Source organism: Rattus norvegicus, chromosome 7 (genome assembly GCF_036323735.1).
Source record: "Rattus norvegicus strain BN/NHsdMcwi chromosome 7, GRCr8, whole genome shotgun sequence".
NCBI lineage: Eukaryota > Metazoa > Chordata > Mammalia > Rodentia > Muridae > Rattus > Rattus norvegicus.
In genome coordinates, this window is record NC_086025.1 from 47153040 (window position 1) to 47175025 (window position 21986).

Genomic DNA, 21986 nt, shown 5'->3' on the forward strand with positions numbered 1-21986 from the left:
GTCATCCTTCTTCTTGAGCTGCATGTGGTCTGTGGATATCTTGGGTAATTCAAGCTTTTGGGCTAAAACCAACTTATCAATGAGTACATATCATGTGTGTTTTTCTGTGATTGGGTTACCTCATTCAGATGATATTTTCTAGTTCAATACATTTGCCTATGAATTTCATAAAGTCATTGTTTTTGATAGCTGCATAGTACTTCACTGTGTAGACGTACCATATTTTCTGTATCCATTCCTCTGTTGTATGGCATCTGGATTCTTTCCAGCTTCTGGCTATTATAAATAAGGCTGCTATGAACATAGTGGAGCATGTGTCTCTGTTGTATGTTGGAGCATCTTTTGGTTATATGCCAGGGGAGGTATAGCTGGGTCCTCAGGTACTTCAATGTCCAATTTTCTGAGGAAACTCCAGACTGATTTCCAGAGAGGTTCTACCAGTTAGGAATCCCACAAAGTGTTCCACTTTCTCCACATCCTCACCAGCATCTGCTGTCACCTGAGTTTTTGACCTTAGCCATTCTGACTGGTGTGAAGTGGAATCTCAGGGTTGTTTTGATTTGCATTTCCCTGATGATTAAGGATGTTGAACATTCCTTAGGTGCTTCTCAGCCATTCAATATTCCTCAGCTAAGAATTCTTTGTTTAGCTCTGTACCCCATTTTTAATAGGGTTATTTGGCTCTCTGGAGTCTAACTTCTTGAGTTCTTTGTATATTTTGGATATTAGCCCTCATCAGATGTAGGATTGGTAAAGATCATTTCCCAATCAGTTGGTTGCCATTTTGTCCTAATGACAGTACCCTTTGCCTTACACAAGCTTTGCAGTTTTATGAGGTCCTATTTGTCAATTCTTGATCTTACAGCAATAAGCCATTGGTGTTCTGTTCAGGAAAATTTTCCCAGTGCCCACATGATCAAGAATCTTCCCCACTTTTTCTTCTATTAGTTTGAGTGTACCTGATTTAATGTGGAGGTCCTTGATCCACTTGGACTTAAGCTTTGTAGAGGGTGATAAGAATGGGTCAATTTGCATTCTTCTACATGCTGACCTCCAGTTGAACCAGCACCATTTGCTGATAATGCTATCTTTTTTCCATTGGATGGTTTTAGCTCCTTTGACAAATGTCAAGTGACCATAAGTGTGTGGGTTCATTTCTGGGTCTTCAATTCTGTTCCACTGATCTATCTGTCTGTCTCTGTACAAATACCATGTGGATTTTATCACTATTTCTCTGTAATACTGCTTAAAGTCAGGGACGGCAATTCCCACAGAAGTTCTTTTGTTGTTGAATATAGTTTTCGCTATCCTGGATATTTTGTTATTCCAAATGAATTTGCAAATTACTCTTTCTATCTCTATAAAGAATTGAGTAAGAATTTTGATGGGGATTGCATTTAATCTGTAGATTGCTTTTTGCAAAATGGCCATTTTTACTATATTAATCCTGCCAATTCATGAGCATGGGAGTTCTTTCCATCTTCTGAGATCTTCAGTTTCTTTCTTCAGAGACTTGAAGTTCTTGTCATATAGATCTTTCACTTGCTTGGTTAGAGTCACACCGAAGCATTTTATATTATTTGGGACTGTTATGAAGGGTGTCATTTCCCTAATTTATTTCTCAGCTTGTTTATCCTTTGAGTAGAGGAAGGCTACTGATTTGTTTGGGTTAGTTTTATACCCAGTCACTTTGTTGAAGTTGCTTATCAGGTTTAGTAGTTCTCTGGTGGAACTTTTGGGGTCACTTATGTATACTATATTATCTGCAAATAGTGATATTTTGACTTCTTCTTTTCCAATTTGTATCCCTTTGATTTCCTTTTGTTGTCTGACTGCTCTGGCTAGGACTTTGAGTACTATATTGAATAAGAGGGATAGAGTGGACAGCCTTGTCTAGTCCCTGATTTTAGTGGAATTGCTTCAAGTTTCTCTCCATTTAGTTTAATGCTCGCTACAGGTTTGCTGTATATTGCTTTTGCTATGTTTAGGTATGGGCCTTGAATTTCTGATCTTTCCTGGACTTTTATCATGAAGAGATGTTGAATTTTGTCAAATGCTTTCTCAGCATCTAATGAAATGATCATGTGGTTTTTTTCTTTGAGTTTGTTTATATAGTGGATTACATTGATGGATTTCTGTATATTTAACCATCCCTGCATCTCTGGGATGAAGCCTACTTAATCATGATGGACGATCGTTTTGATGTGTTCTTGGATTTGATTTGCAAGAATTTTATTGAGTATTTTTGCATTGATATTCATAAGGGAAATTGGTCTGAAGTTCTCTTCCTTTATTGGGTTTTTGTGTGGTTTGGGTATAAGAGTAATTGTGGCTTCATAGAAAGAATTGGGTAGTGCTCTGTCTGTTTCTATCTTGTAGAATAGTTTGACAGTATTGGTATGAGGTCTTCTATGAATGTCTGATAGAATTCTGCACTAAACCCATCTGGTCCTGGGCTCTTTTTGGTTGGGAGACTTTTAATAACTGCTTCAATTATTTTAGTTGTTAAGGAGTTGTTTAGATGGTTTATCTGATCCTGATTTAACTTTGGTACCTGGTATTTGTCTAGAAAACTGTCAACTTCCTCCAGATTTTCCAGTTTTGTTGAATATAGGCTTCTGTATTAGGATCTGATGATTTTTTTAATTTACTCAGATTCTGTTGTTATATCTCCCTTTTCATTTCTGATTTTCTTAATTTGGATACTTTCTCTGTGCCCTCTGGCTAGTCTGGCTAAGGGTTTATCTATCTTGTTGATTTTCTCAAAGAACCAGCTTATGGTTTTGTTGATTCTTTGTATAGTCTTTTTTGTTTCTACTTGGTCGATTTCAGTCCTGAATTTGATTATTTCCTGCCTTCTACTTTTCTTGCGTGTATGTGCTTACTTTTCTTCTAGAGATTTTAGGTGTGCTGTCAAGCTGCTGACATATGCTCTCTCCTGTTTCTTTTTGCCGGCACTCAGAGCTATGATTTTTTTTTCTCTTAGCACTGCTTTCATTGTTTTCCATAAGTTTGTGCATGTTGTGCCTTCATTTTCCTTAGATTCTTAAAAGTCTTTCTTTCTTTATTCCTTGCTTGACCAAGTTGAGGAGAGAGCATTGTTCAACTTCCATGCATACATGGGCTTTCTGTCATTTTTGTTGTTATTGAAGACCAGCCTTATCCATGGTCATCTGATAGGATGCATTGGACTGTTCCATTCTTCTTGTATCTGTTGAGGCCTGTTTTCTAAATGAATATATGGTCAAGTTTGGAGATGGTAATGTGAGGTATTCTTTTGTTTTAGGATGAAATGTTTTATAAATATCTGCCATGTTCTTTGGTTCATAACTTCTCTTAGTTCCTCTATGTCTCTGTTTGATTTCTGTTTCCACAATCTGTCCATTGATGAGAGTGGGGTGTTCAAATCTCCTACTATTATTGTGTGAGGCGCAATGTGTGTTTTGAGCTTTAGTAAGGTTTCTTTTATGAATGTAGGTGCCCTTGTATTTGAAGCAGAGATATTTAGGATTGAGAATTCATCTTGGTGGACTTTTCCTTTCATGAATATGAAGTGTTCTTCCTTATCTTTTTTGATAATTTTTGCTTGAAAGTCAATTTTATTCAATATTAGAATGGCAACTCCAGCTTGTTTCTTCCGACCATTTGCTTTGAAAGTTGTTTTCCAGCCTTTTATTCTGAGGTAGTGACTGTCTTTGTCTCTGAGGTGTGTTTCCTGTATGCAGCAAAATGCTGTGTCCTCTTTACATATCCAGTCTATTAGTTTATGCCTTTTTATTGGGGAATTGAATCCATTGATGTTAATAGATATTAAGAAATAGTGATTGTTGCTTCCTGTTATTTTCATTGTTAAAGGTAGAATTAACTTTGTGTGTCTCTCTTCTTTTGGTGTCCTTGCAAGGAGATTACTTTCTTTCTTTTTCTGGGGTATAGTTTCCCTCCTTGTTCTGGAGTTCCCACCTATTATCCTTTGTAGGGCTGGATTTGTAGAAAAATACTGTGTAAACTTGGTTTTGACACGGAATACCTTGGTTTCTCCATCTATGTTAATTGAGAGTTTTGCTGGGTATAATAGTCTGAACTGAAATTTGTGTTCTCTTCGGATCTGTATGACATCTGCTCAAGATCTGGCTTTCATAGTCTCTGGTCAGAAGTCTGGTATAATTCTGATAGGTCTGTCTTTATATGTTACCTTTTTCCCTTACTGCTTTTAAAATTCTTTGTTTTGTGTATTTGGTGTTTTGATTATTATGTGACAGGAGAAATTTCTTTTCTGGTCCAATCTATTTGGAGTTATGTAGGCTTCTTATATATTTGTGGGTCTCTCTCTCTCTCTCTCTCTCTCTCTCTCTCTCTCTCTCTTAGGTTAGGGAAGTTTTCTTCTATAATTTTGTTGAAGATATTTACTGGCCCTTTAATTTGGAAGTCTTCACTTCTTCTATACCTATTATTCTTAGCTTTGATCTTCTCATTATGTTCTGGATTTCCTGGACGTTTTGAGCTCGGAGCATTTTGCATTTTATGTTACCTTTGATGGTTGTTTCGATGTTTTCTATGCTATCTTCTAATCCTAAGATTCTCTCTCCTATCTCTTGCATTATATTTGTGATGCTTGCATCTATGACTCCTGCTCTCTTCCCTAGGTTTTCTATCTCCAGGTTTGTCTCCCTTTGTGCTTTCTCTATTGTTTCTATTTCCATTTTTAAGTCCTGGATGGCTTTTTCCATTTCTTTCACCTGTTTGGTTGCATTTTTCTGGAATTCTTTAAGGGATTCTTTAAGGGATGTTTGTGTTTCCTCTTTAAGGGCTTCTATTTGTTTATTTGTGTTGTCCAATATTTATGTATTCCTTAAAGTCCTCCATCATCATCATCATAAAATGTGATTTTAAATCCCAATCTTGCTTTTCCAGTGTGTTTGGTTTCCAGTATTTGCTTTGGTGGAAGAACTGGGCTCTAATGATGCCAAGTATCTTGTTTTCTCTTGCTTAGATTCCTGCGCTTACTCTCGCCATCAGGTTGTCTCTGGTGTTGGCTGGTCTTGCTGACTCTGAAAGTAGCTTAGCCCTCCTGTAGGCCTGTGTGTCAGCACTCCTGTAGACCTGTTTTCTTTCAGCCAGATCTGGGAACAGAGAGCTCTGCTCTCAGGTGTGTAGGCACTCCTGGTAACTGACTTTCAGCTCTCAGTGCAGGCAGAAACTAGAAGGGTCTTGGTCCTGACTGTTCCTAGGTCCCTCTGCCCAGGGGCACAGAGGGCACTAGACGATTTCCTCTTGGTTCAAGAATGTGGGCAGAAAGTTTTTGTTGACTCTGGGTTCTCAGGAGTGTCTGTATTTCTGAGGGTCCAGCTCTCTCCCCCGCCACAGGATTTGAGTGCAGGGAGCTGTGACCTGTTCAATTCAGTTCCGGCTGTAGCCAGAAAACAGCCAATTCCTGCCACTGACTGCTCCTATCTTTCTGTATCCAGAGGCACTATGCAGTTTCCTCTTGGGCCAGGAATGTGGGCAGAAGTGGGCAGAAGTGGCTGTCTGTCCTGAGGTTTCAGGATTGTCCACACTTCTGGGAGTTGAGCTCTCTTCCCCCACAGGATTTGGATACAGGGAGCTGTTGGATCAGTTCAGTTCAGTTCTGGGCACAGCCAGAAACTGGAAGTGTCCTATTCCAGAGGACTTCTGCCTTTGTGTGTCCTGGTGTCATCAGGCAGGTTGCTTTGAGCAAAAAAGTTGGTCTTACCTCTGCTCTCAGATATGTAGGTGCTCTCTGTGACTGGCTTTCAGCTCTTGGCACAGGCAGAAACCAGAAAGTCAGAGCTCTTCTACTTAGGCTCTAGCAAGGTTGACCCAGTTTAATCTTTAGTTTTATTATTATTACTTTTTTTTGCAAACAATTGGGTGATCTTAAATACTGGAATCTGCTCTCCTCAATGGAAGTCCCTTCCAGTAACTTCAATTTACATTTATTTGTTCGTGGAAACATCACATACAGCCTATAGGAAGTTACCACCTCTTGCTTATGTGAACTATAGTATTATGTAACTCATGCATATTCTTTGTGGTAGTATTACAAATATGTGCATCCTGAGTTCCATGACTACATCCCTCATCTGATGCTTTAGCCATCCATGTTTCAACTGATAATCACTTCAAAGACTTCTAGTTTCCTACTATTGTGTTCGCAAAGTTTAAGTCCTTTCTTCTCTTAGTGATTTACCTTTTAGTGGTGTGGCATTTGCCCACTTTCCCTCTTTTATGTGCTAAATGTCATCATGGCTAAACAACTATGAAAATGCTAAGAGGATAATGAAAATAAAATGCAAAGTTCCCAAGTTTTATGCTCAATAGATATTTTCAGAAGTATCAAAACATACAGGTAATTTGTGTCTTGAAGCCTTTTGAGTCTATTCAATTATTTAATGAGGTAACAAATGCCTAAGCTAATAACTTTCAGTATGAGGTAAAAAAAAATATTTATGTGTATGTGTCTGTGTCTTTGTATGTGCAGGTGGGGGTTTCTGCAGAAACTAGAAGAGAACATTAGATCATCTGAAGCTGGATTTATAGATGATTGTGAGGCACAGTGTAGACACCGGAAAGTGAACTCAGATCCTGCATAAGAACATCAACCTCTATTATCTACTGATCCATATCTCTAGTCTGATATTTCACAGTTTAAAATGTTTGTAGTTACTACTTATATAATTTTATATCATACTGGAGCACTGCCCTTTGGGTTCATATTATAAAAACCTGGGTCATTTATTCATTCATTAAGTACTTATTATTGTACTTAAGAAAGAGATACTGTCCTGAAATATTTTAAAGGGAACTGATTAATTTCTGAAAATTTCATATACTCCAATAATTAATAGATACCCAGTTTGAAAAACAACAACCAGTTCATAGTCCATAGCTCATAGTTATATATATTGCTCTTTACAACCTTGTTATGGAAATGTGTGTCTGCCAAATCAAACTGGCTTTCAAACAAGGAGGAAATGGGGCTTCTATCTTTTAAAATTACAAAGCATTCAAAGCAGTCAAGAATATATTTATATTTTTGATAGTTTAACTGAGGGTTAATGTATTCTAGCTATGAATACATGGTTACATTATAAACAATTGTATCTATTTTATGTCAGTGTTGAATAATTGATTCCAAATGTAAACATCTTTATACTGAAGTCATTTACCAGGCTACATGATTACTGACCCATTTTACAGAAATACTGGTGTAACCTGTTCTACGTAATGTACCTAGAGGAGTCTTTCTCAACATTAACAGAGTCAGAGCTTGTGTAATTACTGTTTTTTTTCATACTTGCTTAAGGATATTTAATGAAAACTACCCTTGCACCCTATGACCGAATATGATTAATATTAGCCTTGGAAACCACATTTAAATCTTATTCATGGCACAGGGATTAACACTATGTTATTAATTCATCCAACAACTATTGACTGTTTATTATAAGCAAAGGGCTCTGTGGGATGGTGAAGGGATATAAAAATGAATTACAAGGTCTTTGGCTTTGTGAACTTATAGAATAGCTGCTGAGACTGTAAAGAGTCATACATCACTATAATACATGACACTGTATGATAAATTCCGCGAGAGATATATAAACAGTGTTGCATGGTACTGGAGAGAATAGAGTCATCCATTTTCACTATAGATCTGCAGACACCTTCACAGCATGTCATTTAGGGTTGAGTGATAATTCAGATTTTGATAAAGCTAGACTAGCAGCAGAGAGAGGAAGAAGGCCTGTCGAGCAGAGCTCCCACAAGGAAAACTGCTCAGGGGTTGTTAAAGAGAACCGAACAGCACCTCACTCTATACAGTGACACACAGAGATTTCACCTGTCACTAACAGGGTGACTCTGCCCTTTGATTCAATATAACTGAAACAGAAAGAGACAAAGAATCTTAGTCCACATTGCAGGAATGACATGGACGAAGGCTCATTTACCCACAAGATGAACATCCTGGGTAGAGTATGTGTGAAGGACTAGATGCCTACTGATGTGAAGAACTCCAGACAGTCCTACCTTAGCCCACTCTGAAGGGGCATTAAATTATTTGCTGGGATTTAAATGTATTATTATTAACATTACCTGATTTAGGATCGTGCCATGTATCTCAGACTGGCCTTGAACTCCTGATCCTCCTGCCTCAGCTAACCAAATGCTGGGATTACAGACATATACTACCATGCCTGGCATCCCTTATGCTTCTGTTTCCCACAGTGAACTCATAACCATATAAATTAGTTCAACAGTCAAATCGCTTAACTAAGTAATAAATAATCATGGCTAAGAAAATAGAAACGAGAAGGCTCGTTTTGATCAAAAGTCTACACTAATGGCTTTAAGTAATTAGATTTTGTTCAAATGCTCTAATCAAACATAAACTTGTCTGAAGAAATAAAGTAAAATATAGTCATTGCTCTGCTTTAGTTAAAAGTTATATGATGGCCATTTTCATTTATTACTTTTGTAATTGCATTTATTTAGTTCAAAAGAGAAAGCACAACAGGGCAGGCAAACCATAACTGTTAGAAGATGCCCAGGGGAGGTGAATAGGGGAAAGAAGGGAAAATCATCCCTTAGAGATTGTACATGTCAGGGAAGCAGCTATATGTCAGGCAAACTATGAGCCATATGTTGGGAGGATCTTTAGAGAAGCAGCGAGAAAGCTCCAGTTATTATGAAAAATCTTTCTTACAAAAGACACAGAAAGAATAAAATGAAAACTGAGGTGTTTCTCCTGAGTACTTCAGAGAAGCAGACCAACTTCTGAAGCCTACTGGCTATGACCCCAAACACCACTATGCTAGTAAGGAGGAATTCTGGGAGGTAAGGTGCATGCTCTTCTTGAAGAACTAATTACCTTACCTACATCTTTAGCTTGGCTTACAGTAGACCTGGCTGATCCAGCCCAGCTGGGTGGGCTATTAGGTTTCCAATCAGGTGAGAGATTTCTATTCTTCATCAGAACTTTACCTTAATGGGACTTTTCTGCTGCCAGCACAACTCCACCAAAGAGGTACCCTACCCGATCTCATTTAGACACCAGACTATGGATAAGAGCCCTCAAGCACAATTTATAGAGACACTTAAACTTTGTCTCTTGTCTGTTCATGGACAATTTCAGAAATGTGTGGTATGCTTTAGGATTATTACAGCTTCTATCTCCCACCAACCTCCAATGTGTTCCCTTCTCCCTTCCTGATCCAGGACTTGTAAGAAACCGTATTTTTATAAGTGGGAAATAAATTCCAATATAAGATAGCGCTTGTTTGTGCTATGAGAGGCATAGACACTTAAAAACGAAGGCAGAAGAGTTGATTTTCAGTCAGAATCTCAAAGGACAATAATGTCTGAAACCTACAAAGGGATCTTTCTCCGAGAGGGAATTTTTATGTCAAATTATAATGAACAAAAGTACTGAACTGAGAACTGACTTATTTACAAGGATATCCTGTAGTTTACACATCCCCATTTTGCTGCTTAAAAGGAAGCCTGCTCTTCCCGAGTCAGGCCACAGAAGATGAGTCAACTGAAGGCCCGCGGTATGAGAAGAACCTGTGGATAAGGCTGAATGTCAGCTTGTCACAGGAAAATCCAAACCTGAGGCATTCAAGTTCAGAATAGCCAGGGATACAGAAAACGGAGCCTCGCCCATGTCTTTCCTCATAGCTCCTAAGTATCCACCAGTGTGAAATTCCTAAGGAGGTTAAGAGACACTGAATCTATCTGAAGAATGCAGTGAGGAGGAGAGATTGCGCAAGGGTGGCTCAGGGGGTCAAGAATCTTGAAATCCAGAGCGATGTGGAGGCAGGAGACAGGACACAATGACAAATGTGGGTTAAAGAGGAGTACCCTCTATGACCAAACAAGTGTCAAAGCTGGCTATAAAGCTCGGTCTAACAGTGCCTTTTAGTTAAAGGGAGTGAAGTACCTATTTTACATAGTCTACCTGATGAATGGTAAGAGAACCTTCACAAATCAACTTTACACAGGCTTTCTGCAATTGACTTCTTTTAACAATGATTTTGTTGTTTAACCGTAGTCAACAAACTCCAGTTTCACAACATGTTCCATGAAAAACAGACAATCTACACCTTCTCCATTGCATGCTAAGAATGGAAGCAAGCAGAGTGGTCTAGATGTTACTTCTCAATTTCCTCCAACCCTGCCTTGTCAGAGTTAGTGGATGAACAATTATTTTTTGTTGATGAACAATCTTAAGAACCTAGTTATGCTTTCTAAATATAAACCCCTCCTCTCGTCCCTACAAAATTTGATAAAATTGACGTTATTACCTCCATTTGCTAGAAGCTAGCAAAACTGCCTTGCATTTGTGTGTGAAGAATTAATAAATTATACAGCTAGAATTCAATGCAAACTTCGAGCCCGCAGTGAAGTTGTTCTTTCTCTCACACTATTCTGGCAAATGTACTCCAGACGTTGTCACCGAGCCATGTCTTCTCTTGGCTAAAACTGTCTACACTGTTGACACACTGTAAAAACCCAGTGTCACGCACAAGTGTTGTTCGGAAGACGTCCGGTGAATATACTAGATAAAGGTAGTACAGTATGCAAAATCCACTTGCCTTCCATGTTTTGAAAGTTTACAAGTTCAAACGCCTCCAAATTGTTTAAGTACTAGTGTTAAGACACTGGTGTCTGTTCAGAGACCAAAACAGGAGGTCAGTGATGAGACCACAATCCATGAAATTATAACCAGCACCAAAAGCTGGAAATGGCACAGAATGGAATTCTGATCTGGCCATTAAAAGGAAATCAGATCAAACGACTTCTTGATTCTGTCCTGGTGATAACTACTTCCATGACAGCCTCATGGTTTAGGACCAAATATTCATACTTTTAATTTACCAAGTTGGTAATGATTTAGTGCAGCAGCCTCAGAAGGCAATTCAGTTACCTACAAGGTAAGTCAGTGGAAATTTCACCATGGACCTAGCGTGACACTGGGTTTCTGTGAGCAGTTCCTTCTCAAATCTCACCACTTGAAGCTGTGAGGGTTTTATTCCCGCAAGTAACACATGCAATTTATTTTATTTTTATTTTCAGGAAATATAGCTACATGCTAAAAATCCTTGTGATATTTTTAAAATCTTCACAACATACAGAAATCAACGTTCTACTATACTTAATTTTTTTAAAAAAGATTTCTTATTCACTCCATATCTCACTTGCTGCACCCTCCCAGTCGCCTCCTCCCATCTTAAAACAATTCTTCAAAGAGTGCACACAACCATAAGTAGGTGCCGATCCCATAGAGGTGCGAGACAGCCAGGCTTCTTGCTCTGCAATTTACAGAGCAAGATAAGAAAAACTGCAAGAGAACTCTATTTGTCTCTTTTGTGTTTCTTTCCTTCTTTATTTTTTCAGGATTTAGTTGGCAGCCGCTCTGCAGTTTGATATAAGAAATGCATTTACTTAATAGGTACCTCGGTGAGTTTTATGATACTTTACTGTTAAGTTAATCTAACTTTCCTTTGGGCATTGCAATGGACATGTTGTTAGAAACCAAGAAAGGTTTGTTCCTGGAGTTTTCGATTCCTAATGCACAGAATTTGAATGAAAGCATTTTTATTTCCTTCCTCAAAATTATTATGTGAGAATAAAATTGAAGCATTTAGCTGTACACTAGGACGTAGGCACATGTGCATATCTATATATTGATCTATATGAATATACACATATGCCAATACTAAATATAGAGAAGAATTCATGTCATAATATATATTGATCATATGTGAAAATAAGCTTCTCACACATACATAATTGTTTTAATATGTTGTACATTTCTATGTGTATGTGTCTATATGTTGATAAATAGACACAGACATGGAAAGAGAGAGAGAGAGAAATTTAAAATCACCTTAAGTTTACTTCAACTGACTTGGTGGAGAATAATAAGTAACAAATGTTTAACATTTGTTTTAAACTATAAATGACATTGAATCATTGTCATGAACTGTCTCAGGCACAAAGAGGTATATCTCTTAATGTTTTCAAAAAGCAGCATCAGAATTCATTGACCCGAAGATATCAGGATTCAGATAAGATCTTCCTTTTCAGTTTGCCCCAACAAACAAATCAGAAACTTGGTGTTTTATCATAAGGTCACAACATTGTTTTAAATAGTATCTCTATCTTATGACCACACCCTTCCTCAAATACATGGGCATTTATATTCTTTCCAAAAATGGAAGCACATGTGGTCTCAGACTTATTTTTATCACACATTTGGAAGTAAGATATGAAAAAGGAGAGGAGAGGAGAGGAGAGGAGAGGAGAGAGAGAGAGAGAGAGAGAGAGAGAGAGAGAGAGAGATTTCAAATCAACCCCCGAGCATATAATTTTGGAAAACAATGATCGGATCAGAACACTAGTAGTACTGGAGGTCAACACTTGCTACAGAGCTGACACTGGAGAAGAACAAGCAAATCACACTGGACAGACCAAAAAGTCTGTAAGAGAAGGTACACAAGCAGAGACATCTGGAATCTGACAAAGAAGCAAGGGCAATAAGATGAACAAAACACAATATTTTTTTTAAAAAAAAAGATGCTAAAACAACTGAGTATTGTTGTTACATAGAATGGCACCCGTAGACACAGGCTTTGCATTTTTTTCAAAAAACTAATTTAAAGTGAACCATAAATTTAAAGATAAGCCACCAAAAGTAAAAATGTGAGAACACAGGGGCAAAATCTAGAACATCTTGGATTTGGTAGTGCCTTTTTTGATGCCATAGGTCTCTGATGCAATCTGAAGGAAAGGCAAAATAAAATAAAACAATACAGTCAGAGGGACTATTTCCAAAAAATGCCTGCTATCTAAAATATACCTGAGATACACATTTTAGATAAAATGCATTCACTAGACCTATACCTTATTCATATATATTTCAGATAAGCATTCTTCATAAAGTAGATACAGGTTATGAGAGAGGATATAAAGCTAATTGTTTTTCTAGCTCTGATTGTGTCACAGATTTATTGTTGCTGTTTTCTTTTGAGGGTGGATGCGTAAGTAAAGTATAATAATTAGAGTAGAAACTGAACGTGAGACGTCACAGCTTCCGTGTCAAATGCCAGTTCTTACTGTGAACATGTGAACAGAGCCTAGGGAAACCTTGATAACTTTGGACTCTGCTGCATGCCTACAACCTCTACTCAAATTATGTATTTAAAAAGGCAAGGAGGGGAAAGAAGAAAAGCTAAAAATTCAGTGGTTTAAATTCCAGACTAGACTGCATTCCGTCAAACTTATTTATAAACACGTCTAAAGTATATCAGGCTCGGACCAAGCCATGCGTCCAAACCGCTATGCAGAGCTGCTCTGATTACATGATCATTAGAGTTCCAGGTTTGTGTGCTGGTATGTGTGCCTGTGCATGTTTGTGTGTGAAATCCAATCAATAAGTCATGACGGCACTGTCAAATTCTCAGAACTACCATTAGACTTTGGATTCCGTGCAATTATTTTTAATATGTCTTTAATGCACAAAGCAATTAACAAAATAGGCAGACACTATGATTTTTCAAAATGTAACGAGAATAGTTAAGAATTTTTCTTCATGACTGTTCACAAAAGCTTAGATTGAACTCATACTAGAATCCTCTAATTCCAACTTTGTGGAGCAACTAGTTTGGACTTTACTACATTAAAGCATATATCTGCTCAAAGGCCAACTTTTTTCAATGGCTATCCTGAGGCCAAGTAGAGAAGACCTCTCCTATTTCACCATTGCTTCCTCTTGTTACATCTAATGCAATTTACTCTATAATGAAAGCCAATTAAAACATCTATAAAGATGTTAGAAAATGAAATAATTCTCTTAGATAAGATGTTGATTAAAAAAAAATCAGTATGGCAACCGACTGTGCTATCCACTGTCCACAGTCCTCACTGCTGGATGGAGTCCAGCTTCAACTCCTTCTCCTGATGCACAGCCACAAGGGGAAAAAATTGACCATTTTCAACCCAAATAACACATCTCAAAAGTTCACTGATAAAGCAGAACAATTCTACAGACATTTAGTTTTAAAATCATCACAATGAAAGTCTCAAAACTGAAACATAAATTATCTAAAGGAACAGTTTATATTCCTTCCAAATCTAATGACTCTAGGCAAAGAATGAAATCAGTGAGGGAACTATCAAGTATAAGTTTTCTCTAGTATTTCCTACTATCTCAGAGAAATATGGGCAGTAAACATTCAATTTCAATAATCTCATCTTGCCGCTCTGAAGTTGTCATCTTTCAAAATGGTGGGGGATCGTGTGGATGAACCAAGTTGTGGGCTGGACTTTCCAGTGAGTCACGGGCTCCTATAGTGTGCCTGATAAAATTTTACGAAAATTTAAGAACATCCTGGTACTTTATCCCTTCTCTATTTTGCCAAATATCTCTTCTTGTCTTAACCTAAAATACCCTCTGAATAACATCAGCCACCCAGCTCAAGGGAGGCCCAGAGTCCTGACACTGTTACTGATGCTATGGTGTGCTTACAGACAGGAGCCTAGCATGGCTGTCCTCTGAGAGGCTCTACCAGCAGCTGAAAGAGTCAGATGCAGATAGGTACTAGCACTCATCCAATAGACAGAAGGCAGGGACCCCTGTGTTTGAATTAGGGAAAGGTTGGTTAAAGCTAAGGAGGAAGGTGGTCCCCTGGAAAGACCAGCAGTCCCTACTGATCTAGATCCCCGAGACCCCTGACACTGAGATTTCAACCAGGAACCATACATCAGCTGATATGAGCTACAACACCCACCCCAACACACACACACACACACACACACACACACACACACACACACACACACACACACACAAACTGCAGAAAACTGCCAGGTCTGGCCTCAGTGAGAGAAGATGAACCTAACTCTTAAGAGACTTAAGGTCCCAAGGAGTGGGGAGGCGTGGTGGTGTAGAGGTAGTGAGGTAGAGGGGTAGGGACATCCTCTTGGAGACTGGGGTGGATCTAGGTTTGGGTTGGGGAGCGTTTGGGGGACACACTGGAAGGGGGGCATAGTCCAGTCTGTGAAGAATAATTAGAATGTGAAAATAAAATTTTAAAAAAGCATTAAAACTTTAAAAGGCACTGAATCAGAAAACATAGGATCCTTTCTCAATCAAAATGGGTCACTTCTGAGGCAAGCCTAACTCTAAAAATGGATTAAAACGTCTTCAGTATTCAGAAGGAATTTCTTTTAGAAGCCATAGCATTGTGGACCATGAGATCACAGAGAAGGGGGCTCTGGGTCCTATTTTTCTGTCTTCTGAGAATATTTTAAAATAATAAAGAGGAACAAACATCCTAAAGTGCCCTTTGTCAGAAAATATCACACAACAACATACGGGATATGATAGGAAACCCTGTTAAAAGTTGTGGCCAAGCAGCAGTTGAGCTGGAAGTGAGGTCACGTACAGGAATGCACCACCGAGAGCAGACAAGCTCGGAGACACCCATTTTTAACCCTCAGCTATGTCCTAGAAACTAATTCTTGCCTAACAAGAATTTCAAGCCATCAAATTCCTAAATCATCTGGGCATCTCTGAGGATCCTGAAATATAACAGTCTATCTTAAGATGAAAAAAGAAAGAGAGAGAACTTGTTTTCAAAACAATTTTCGTCCATGTCTAACATTTTTGTTTGAGAAGCACACACTTGTGCTTCTGCCTTTCAAGTAAATGTTGGGCATTTTTTTGCTATTTTTAATCTACTGAGCATTCAGGACATTCTTGGTATTTATAGTTTATTAATTTATTTCCTTATGTCATCTCACCAACGTTATGCCTTGCGGAGCATATATTTTGGATCTGAATTAATACATATCTAGAAATCACTAGACAGGTGTCATCCACATTAGTAATTTCATCTTAAATATAGTGTTTTGTCAGTTCCCACAGAACTCTGTGTTTCAAAGTGATTATAACCTGAAATTCACTGATAAAACATGTCTTTGAAATCCTGAGTGGTATAGGTATACATTTCAAAGGGCATAGATGTATTTTTTTAAATATGTGCCCTCTGAACCATGATATCTAAAATGACATTGCTATATTTTTATATACCTCTGATGCATGATTTTACTTCTATTGTATAAGGCACTTTATAATTCATAACATATATATATATATATAGCAATAGGAAAACAGCAGAAAAGATATTAGCATGATCTAAAATTCTGATCATTACTAAATTGATTTGGATTCCTTCAATATTGATTTAAGCTACTTCAATACCACACTTCATATATGCATATACTCTAAGATAGAGGAAAATAGTGGGTTTTTTTTGTTTTAATATGTTTTCCCTAATGGCCAATCTTCTTCAAGGTCTTCATAATAACTTTCTGTGCCACTTCCTTTAGGAATCCACACAGTCACTCATTTCCTTGTTACCACAGATCTGTTTTCTCTCTACTGCTACAATCTTAAAGATACATTTATTTTTATTCTGTGTGCATGAGTACTTTGCCTGCATGTATGTCCATATGCCATGTGCGCGGGGAGCCGGTGGGGGTCAGAGAGGGTGTCAAATTCCCAAAAACTGGAGTTGTAGAGCATTGCAAGCTGCCAGTGGGGTCCTGCACAAGAGCAACATGTGCTCGTACACAGAGCCATCTCTGCTGTCCTTAATCTACTGTCTTCTCTTCTATCATCTCAGCCCTGAGAAAACCGCCCCCAGCCAGCTGCTCCTCCACAAGCTTTTCTTTCCGATCAGATACCCATACAAATGAGTTGTGGCTCAGTGGATATCACACTGATTATAAACACCCACCTGATTACCAAAAATTCGCTTTCCCCAACCTAGCATGTTAACCAGCCTAGGTAGCATTTGACAGTATCTGCTACATTAAAATAAACAACTCGTTTTACTCAGTATTTGTGCTGAAAAATAAACACCATAGCTTAAACTGTAAAGTCTGTCCTGAGCGTTAACAAGACACACCTGTGATTTGCTGTCTCCAAGAGCTCACACTCACTCACCACCCTTCCTTCCCTGACTCCTTCTTCATAAATATTAATATTCTCCACCATAAACCTTTTCCCTGTTGAATTTACACAGACCTCCGCCAAGATTTCCTCCTTGCCATCCATCACCTGTGTATGAGCAGGGTCTGATCACTAACTTCCTCAGATGCTCAAGGTAGGACTCTAAGACACTCCCTGCCTTATGGTCCTACAGGCATGGAACTCTATAGGTCAGGAATATAAGAGTATCAGTTTCCCTTCCTCATTTCTTCAACAGAAACAGCCAGCTTGTACATTATTTGGCCAATAACCAAAAACTCCTGGCCGTTGTCCACATCCAGCTGGAGTCTAGCACACTCTATGTGTGTTAGGCAGCACCTGCAGTGATTTCTCCAATGATTGTACCGTATTTTGACATAGCCAAGCATAAAGAGTCACCCAATTTATACTTCACTGGTTCAAAACTTCGAATAAACTTTTTTTGCATGGCCCTTCCATGATCAGGTTCTACCTTCCCCTTCAAACATCCCTAGCTAGGCTCAAACTTCAAGGTTTTTTTCTGGAACACACCAAGATCCCCAACTCCTGGGACCTTTTGTTCTTCCCTATATAACTCTCTGGCTCTTATATATTTACATTGCAACTCTGGTCTTCCTATGGACTTCAATTAAATGCCAGCTACCAGCCACCTTACGGCTCCAAGTAGGCATTGGCTAAATGTGGAATTAGCCGACTTAAAAATGGATCAATATACCGCAGCTTCCTGACTCCAGAAATTCTAGTACTGAGTGCTTAAAATGATAAGGAAGTTCTTCCTTGGGCAAAGACAGCATTCTATGATTGTGTGTGATCCATACACCTAGTCATGTCACCATAACTGTCTGTCTTATCCTGTCTGGTCGCTGCTCTCACCAGAGCTTTGTACCCATTAATCACACAGTGCCAATAAAAATTCTAAAGAACAGTGACAAAAATAGTCCAGTCAGAAATTACATTTGTTTCACAGCTTTTCTTCTCAATTAACAAAGGCGGGGGGGAGGGGGAGGAGTCTAATGCCATGAAGTCTTCATGAAGTGAAGTTCAACCAATCAGAAAGCTATAATCCAAGTTGTCCTTATTCAAAGTGTATTATGACCCCAACTAATGCTTTCCAGAGGGAGAAAGTCACAGTTTTCATAATGCCATCACTTGCTGTTGTCAGGAGCAGAGGTATTGAGACAGCAAGCATACCAGTGGTTGCACAGTAGGGCTAATGAGTAACAAGAAATGGAGTCGGCTGTTAAGATACTTCTGCAGATTTGTAGACATTCTAGATCCAGATACATCAGATAAATATCAGAGGATTGCCTCCCTGTCATCACCTATGAACTTGTCCGCATATCAAATCCCCAGGAAGCAGCATACCATCAGGGTAGCAGAGCAAGTGGAAAGCAATAGACTTAAAACACTTTATATTGGGTACCACTTCCTTACGGTTAGAATGATGGAACTAAGTCAAGCCTTAGGATTCACAACTATGACACAGGTATCTCAGGTACTAACAAACGTCTCAAGGAAAAGCTCTCCTAATATTTTAGCAGGTGCTAATCTGTTCATCTATTACTTACAGAGTTCACAATAAATTTTATTTATATGATATTTATGTAATTGTATATTCAATTACCTTAAACTAGTGCTGTATGTGCATACTAATTTTAATATAGATTTCATTATATAATATTCATCTTATATAATGAATTATATTATAAATAATGAAATGTATATCTGTGTATCTGTGTGCGAGTGTGTGTGTGTGTGTGTGTGTGTGTGTGTGTGTGTGTGTGATCGCCATTCAATTAGGGTTCATTTTGTAATTAAGAAAGCCCAGAGACCATACATGTTTTTCCAACATCCCAGAACTACTAGCATAGCAGCATCCACATTTGTCCTATTTAGCAGCAAAATTTTACAAAGCAGATGCAATTAATTTCCACAGAGAACCATTTACATTGGGAGTAATTAGTTCAGGAAATGCCCTCAAAACTGAAGTCTTTTATAGAGACCATATCTTTATGGTGATTTCTTTTTTCACAGCAGCTGTAGATCATGACATTTTAATAGTTATTTCGTTGCTGTGTTTTTCTGAAGTGCTCATGTTTTGCACAGGCCAATTAATCACTCTTGAAGAATAAATTCCTTTTATTGCACTGGATTTCAGTTTTCTGAGATTTAATTAAAGCAGGTCAGCAGGTTTAAGACATTCATGAGTTTTTCACTTGACCAAATCTATGACAAGGATCCCTTAAGACCTCATGAAAATTCTTTTAAGCAGTCTTACTGGAGGCTTGGGCTGTTCATTACTCAGGTGGGTAACTCCTAGAATCCTCACTATTGGCAGTCCGTCTTATGTTCGTACCAGAAAATTGAGTTGTGGCTCTGTGACTAGCTTTTTTGTTTGTTTCTTTGTTTTCTCGACTGTTTATCAACCTATGGTTTTGTCTGTAGATGTTAAGCTTTGCTAGAAGAGAAAGGGCAGACGCTGCTGGGGTAAAGAGCTTCCAGACTGAGTGAGGGCTTTCTGGAAGCTACTATGAATCTTATCTACGAATCATACATTGTTCAGGATATAGACTACAGCAAGCCTACAGAGCTGTTTCCAACAGAGGCACAATCTCGTGTGCTTACACACTGACCTGCGTGAAGAACCCCTAAAACACTCTGCTCATATTTGGAAAATGCACATGGTAAGTGCTATTCCTAAAATAGTTGCTCAATAAAACTATTGCTTTAAATTTGAAATTAAGTTTACTGAGAGCCCAGTGTGCAAAAATTACATGCTATAGAACATCAGAACAAACAGAAGACAAGAGAAATAGGTCAAAGGTCAGGAAACACACCTAAAGGCATGGTGTACAGTAGTCAGAATTCCTCAGAGTCTGATGTTACTGAACCCTCAGAAATACTGGACGCAGATGACTTCTTAAACAAGCAGGAAGGGGCGCACACAAACTTTAAAGCCATTGTGAACACACAGTTAACTTTGAAAATGGTGCTAAGTGTGTGAGAATGAGAATAAATCCAATTCTTACCATCTGAGATTGACTTCTCGGACATCCATTGATATCTTCCACTTTCTCATTTGCTGCGATCAAGAAATAAAATAAAAAGAGAGAGAAAGGGACAATGTGCTTAAGCATTGATGTGAAACACACAGAGATCTTTAAAAAATAAATAAAACACTAAGAAGAAATACCCCAGCTTCCTCTTCAGTCTCCTCAGCCATGGACAAGAGAGGAGAGCACAGTTGTTCTCAGCCAACAAATCAAGCAAAGAAAAAAAAAAAAAAAAGGAAGTTGCTGACTGCCGACATGAGACCTTTCACAATTGTCCCTGCCGGATCAAGATCCAGTTTCAAGGAGCCTCAGTGTATGTGTTACTCCGGTTAACAAAATGCACACATGGGAGGCATATGGTTTAATGAAGCTTTCATTTCTGACAATGGTATATGTGTACAGACACCGTTCCAACTATTTCAGAGTATGACCAGCATGCCCTTTTTCAGTCTCACATAAACACATTTAATTACATTGGAGAAAGCCACCCTCACTCACAGCACTCCTGGACACAGGGAACAATCCTGTGTCTGTTCTACCTCCACTGCGGTGTAGTCAAAGAGCTAGGAGCAGAGTCTCTCCGAATCTGAGAGAGCAGGTCTTACCAATGATCTGTATAATATCTGCCAGAAGGACCCCGTCCGCAATGTCCTGCTGCAAATCCTTGATCAGCCGCTTGTGGCCCGATTTTGCCAGGTAGTGGTTGGCCCAGTCGGTGTAAATCTGTTGGAGACAGGGAGAGGAGTGAGAAGGGTGTGGGGGAAGAGAGACAAGAAAACTGCTCAAGGCAAACGCCGAGACTCAAAGGGAAACAGTTCTGGATCGCATTCCAGCTAAAGAAGTCATAGCTCCAAAGGAAACAGTTGTAAAGTCATTTTTAAACGGCCCTTTCCCCCACTTATCTCTTGTTTCAAAGGAGGATGAATCACTCCTTTCAAAATCATGGACTAGTCACTTGTGACCAAGCAAAACTCCCTTCCCAGATGGCTCCGGAGGAGATCGCTACTGAAAAAGAGTTTGGGTTTCTCTTTTCTCTCCCTTCCCTCCATTATTTTGAAAAATAATCCTGTCTGAACAAAAGGAAGTCACCTGGACCGATTTATAGAGGAACTTTATATTTAAAAAGAATGTGTTTCTCCAAAGAGGCTCTATTGAATTTGCCATTCGAGACACTCTATGTGACAATATTTTGGCGTGGTTTTATAAAATAATTGTAAATGCCTTCCTGTCTAAGATATATTGTTCGGGCTGTCATTTCTCATTTAAGCCTCTTGGAATGTGTTTGGATTAGAACACAGAGGCAGCAAATGGAGTTATAATGCAGCAATTGAAATACAGAACCGGGAAGTACATTGCAAGCCACAGGGTCGGTGATTTGACTTACAAAAGAGGGTGACTCTAGCAACTGGTCACGATATAAAGAAAAGCTGAAATTTCAAAAATACCACACACACACACACACACACACACACACACACACACACACACACACACAATGTTGCTATTTTTAAAATCCCTTTAGTCTAATAACCATAAATGATAGTGATAGGTTTAAAGAGGTGGAAATAGGACATAATATTAAAAATTGAATTGAGACCAGAGAAGTTCTAGAAATGTTAAATCTAAGGAGACACTGTGGCTGATGTAGGATGCCTAAAATTAGTACAGATAAACTAAAGAGCTCTGAATTTTATCTCAGAGTCATGAGCACTAAAGGCTAACACAGTGCAAATATACTACTTAAAATACTTTGGTACTAGAGAGACGGCTCCAAGGTCAAGAGCATTTACTAGTCTTGCAGAGGACATAGGTTAACTTCTCAGCACCAACATGGTAGCTCACAACTGTCTTAAACGCCAGCTCTGAGTGATCTGATG

General features: G+C 38.6%; 1 protein-coding gene across 13 annotated transcripts in view; it reads right to left on the reverse strand.

Moving 5' to 3' along the window:
* The window catches only part of Nav3 (neuron navigator 3), a 788263-nt gene that overhangs the window by 214463 nt on the left and 551814 nt on the right, over positions 1-21986 (reverse strand). For all 13 annotated transcript variants that reach the window (XM_063263475.1, XM_039079115.2, XM_063263477.1 and 10 more), the window contains 2 exons: positions 20715-20832; positions 20086-20138 (listed from right to left, as the gene is read on the reverse strand). In XM_063263475.1, the coding sequence (XP_063119545.1) occupies positions 20086-20138; positions 20715-20832 (171 nt within the window). The remainder of the gene's footprint in view (positions 1-20085; positions 20139-20714; positions 20833-21986) is intronic.